The 3,986-nt window shown below is 33.2% G+C and overlaps 1 protein-coding gene across 1 annotated transcript; it reads left to right on the top strand.

The window, feature by feature from the left end:
• Positions 1-821: 821 nt before the first annotated feature.
• LOC142606574 (uncharacterized) lies at positions 822-3,391 on the top strand. Its single transcript, XM_075777889.1, has 3 exons — positions 822-928; positions 1,034-1,716; positions 3,261-3,391. Exons 1-3 carry the CDS (start codon positions 822-824, stop codon positions 3,389-3,391), a joined length of 921 nt encoding a protein of 306 aa, XP_075634004.1.
• The last annotated feature ends 595 nt before the right edge of the window (positions 3,392-3,986 follow it).

Genomic DNA, 3,986 nt, shown 5'->3' with positions numbered 1-3,986 from the left:
ATATTCAATTTGATGGATATTGTGAACTATTGAAAGGAGTCGACCGAAAATGGTTTTGATAAATTCTTATTATTCTTTAGAAAAATATGTGTACCGCCGTTTAGTGATTATTCTTGCTTACAGTGGAAAAGGTTTTTTCTTCTATCCTCTCCTTGTAAACCCATGAATTTAATAGTTACAAATTTAATAGTTACAATAATATCAGAGTGAAGATAGAAGTTGCAAGACCAGGAAACAAGAGCAGTGATCAGAACAAAACAGAGCACTAGAACGACTGTGTCTTTTGTATTGGTTTTACTGTACATAAGACTTGTAGCTTAGTAGGAGAATTAATTCATTCAAGTGTTGACACGTGAGACAGTTAGTTATCACAATAGCAGCACGTGTGAAGTTAGTTTCTTTTTTGTTTTTGCAGTTAGGTAGTTCGTTTTGGTTCAATGATTGTGTGTGTATATATATATATATATATATATATATATATACACATTCTTTCTAATTAATGCAATATAGATCATTTTCATCCATTTCTTGATATGGTATAAAAGCAAATTCCCAAATCTTTTTAGGTTTTTGCATTTCTTTCAATTTATTTATCAATTTTCTCAAGAAAATTCTCTTTGTTTTGAGAAAATTTTCTTCTTTTGCCAACAATGGCTTCCGCTGCGACTACGAATGGTTCTGCATCCGAGAATCCATCTTCTTCTTCGCAAGACTCTCTAATGGATGACCCTCTGTTTTTGCATCATGCAGAGAATCCAAGCACAATGCTTGTTACACAGCCCTTGACTGGTGGAGAAAATTACTCAGCTTAGGCTCAAGCTATGAGGAAAGCTTTGCTCACCAAGAACAAGTTGGGATTCATTGATGGTACTCTTACTCTCTCAACGCCATTGGTATCTACTCCTTCAGCTGTGCAAGCATGGATCAGGTGTGACAACATGGTTGGAACTTGGTTAACCAATTCAGTCTCACCCAAGCTCTAAGCAAGCATCATCTATGAATATACTGCTTTAGAGATCTGGAATGATCTAAGGAATCATTTTGCCCAAACTAGTGGACCAAGGGTTTTCAATCTTCAAAAGGAGATTGTAGAGCTTCATCAAGGTGAGGTGTCTACAACTGATTTCTTCACTCAATTGAAGGTACTTTGGGATCAATTGCAAAACCTTAGTCCATTTCCTTCATGCACTTGTGGAAAGTGTGTATGCAACATTAACAAAAGGCTTACTGATTTACAAGTCAAAGAGTCTGTGATGAGGTTCTTAATGGGATTGAATGATTCTTTCTCCCAAGTTAGGACTCAAGTCTTGCTTATGGATCCAATTCCATCCCTTAGCAAGGTTTACTCTTTGTTAATTCAAGAGCAAACACAAAGATCAGTCACAAACACCTTTGTTGCTAAGGTTGATTCCACTGTTTTAGCTGCTAAAATGCCAAATGGTCATGCAAATCTTGGTACTAATCTTGCTAGTACTAGTTCTAGTGGCAAGGGTAAGGACAGACCAATTTGTACTCATTGTGGTAAAACTGGTCACATAGTAGACAAGTGCTATAAATTGCATAGTTTTCCACTAGGGTTTAAGTTTAAGAACAAACCCTCCATGGCACACCAAGTATCCTCAAGTCCAACTTTAGAATTCTTGCCTTTTGCTTCTTCACTGCATCATCATTCTACTTTCACTCCTGATCAGTATCAGCAATTGCTTGCTTTGATTGGTAGGGTTTCAAACCACATATCAGTTCTTAATTTTTTTTTCCTGAGAATTCTATTTCAGCTTTTGAAATGGTTGCTTCCACACTCGCTGTTTTATTCGACGGGATCTATAATATATTGTACAAAAAATTTGTGCATACAATTTTTTATGTTACAACTTTTATCTTAACTCTAATATGATATATAGTAAGTAATGAGTTTATATAAAAATAATAAACATTACAATTTGACACATCAATTATGCCAGAAAATTGTGATCATTTGAAAAAAAAAAACAATCATCTTTAGAGTTCAGTAATACTTACTACCTTCCTCTAACAAAAAGAAAACCAATACTTACCAATTTTCATTAAAAACAACCTACCAAATAATTTTTATCACATATATACTTAATTTATTGCTTTTGTCACCTCACGGATTTGCTTGAGCTTAATATGAGAAGGGTTTTTTTTTCCCCTAAGCAAAGAAAAGGGGAGTGAACCCTAGCTGTATCATGGGCACCACATGGGAATGGGATGGGAATTATTAACACTTGGGGATCATGCTTGTTTAGAAAATTTTATATTTAGTTTATTCAATTTATCATAACTCTAATATGACATATGTATAATTTTTATTTTTATTTTTATTTCTAAGAGACAATTGTAAAATTATCGAGTTTATTTTTAAAACCCAATATACTAATAACAATAAGCTCACCAAAAAAAGCACCAAAGGCCATTCACACACCATGAGACACAGGTGAGCTGATTGAGGTTCCTTGACTTTGAATATATAAGGCAAACTTAAACAGATTTATTAAGAGGTGGGGAGTGGGGAGGACTGTTATAGGCGGAGAACAAAGAGGAGAAAATAACAAGCTAGCTTACAACAGCATCCACAAATTCCATATTCCGAACGAGCTAGACCACTCATAAGCTTAGATATCCTCATTGTAAACCTCCTCATATGACACTACATAAATGGTTGGTTTGTTTACAAAGTACTACGAATTGAAGTGTTGTAGTCAATTAGTAATTGCTCGATAATCATTAGCTTTTCCAAATGTTTAAACTATTTATAAGGTAGGTTAAACAGTGCTCATCAGGCATGCATCCAACTAACAAATAGATCCATACCAAATGAAGGACATTACATGTACAAAATAATAAAGTATTAAAAACAATAGTTTATTCCAAACACTTGGAACTTTTTTGTGTCCCACACACAATTAGAAGTGTGCTTCTATTTGAATTAATATACTATATATATATATATATATATATATAGTATATTATGTACTTCCCTTAGTATCTTTAGATATAAGACCAAGATTAGGTATGTACATAATCTATATCACACACACATTACGTCTTGTCTCTATCCTATGAATCCGGTTTAGCTATTAGAGACCATTAGACACTTTTCCCATCAGATTACTTTGGTTTCTCAAACACACACGAACAGACTTACTTGACTTCTCTGACTTCTTGTCTTTTCTTGAGTGTGTTCTTGTTGTCTCACACAGGTCTCTTTGGCTCTTTGAATTTCTCTTTTGATCATTAAGGAAATTCTTCATACAAGGTTGTTTCTGATTCTTGTTGTGTGGAAATACGTCAGATACAAAGTTCGAGATTACAGTCTAATTCTGTGGAATTGTTCCCCAAAGACGATGCATTGTGTGATTCTATAATTTAGTGAGATTGTTCCTAAACTTTAATTTGGGTTTCTGCTCTTGTCGCTGATTTTTTGTATTGAACTTATTTCATTGCTTAAGATTTTGTACATTTTCAAAAAATATGTCCAACAAGTACTAAAACCTAACGGTGAAGCTTTTGATTCGGGGCTTGGCGACCCTCATTCTAGTATATAAAACAACCTTAAGGTCCATAACTACTACTTTGAAAAGTTTTAAGAACTTAAAAGTGAACCCAACAATATACATCAAATATATTGTATTTCTATTAGAAATTGCCTCAAAATCTTATTTGGATTTAGTTTCTTCGCTGTGGAACGAAAGGTGGGGAAGATAATGATTTTCCTTTGTAAGGAAGGAAATAGCTTTCCTTGTTGAAGAGGTTAATTATTCTGTTATTGGCCAATCTTAATTTGTCCATTAAAAAATAAAATGACAAAATTTAGTTACAAAATTAGTTGTAACCTTAAGTTATAATCTTACTCAATATCTTTTTATTGGAAATGAATTTTGAGAAATCAATCATTGAATTACATCTTCTTTTTATATCCTCTATGATTGCAAAATTTTTAGAAAATTAAATATCAATAACTATGT

This window comes from Castanea sativa, chromosome 8 (genome assembly GCF_040712315.1).
Source record: "Castanea sativa cultivar Marrone di Chiusa Pesio chromosome 8, ASM4071231v1".
In the NCBI taxonomy this organism is placed as follows: domain Eukaryota; kingdom Viridiplantae; phylum Streptophyta; class Magnoliopsida; order Fagales; family Fagaceae; genus Castanea; species Castanea sativa.
This window is presented reverse-complemented; position numbering and strand designations above follow the sequence as displayed.

Bases quoted from the DNA above. Each gene is read 5' to 3' on its own strand.
- LOC142606574 (XM_075777889.1), top strand. From the start codon at position 822: ATGAGGAAAGCTTTGCTCACCAAGAACAAGTTGGGATTCATTGATGGT. The intron at 929-1,033 runs GTGTGACAACAT...GAATGATCTAAG, and splicing joins GCTGTGCAAGCATGGATCAG to GAATCATTTTGCCCAAACTA. The intron at 1,717-3,260 runs GTAGGGTTTCAA...TTGATCATTAAG, and splicing joins GCAATTGCTTGCTTTGATTG to GAAATTCTTCATACAAGGTT.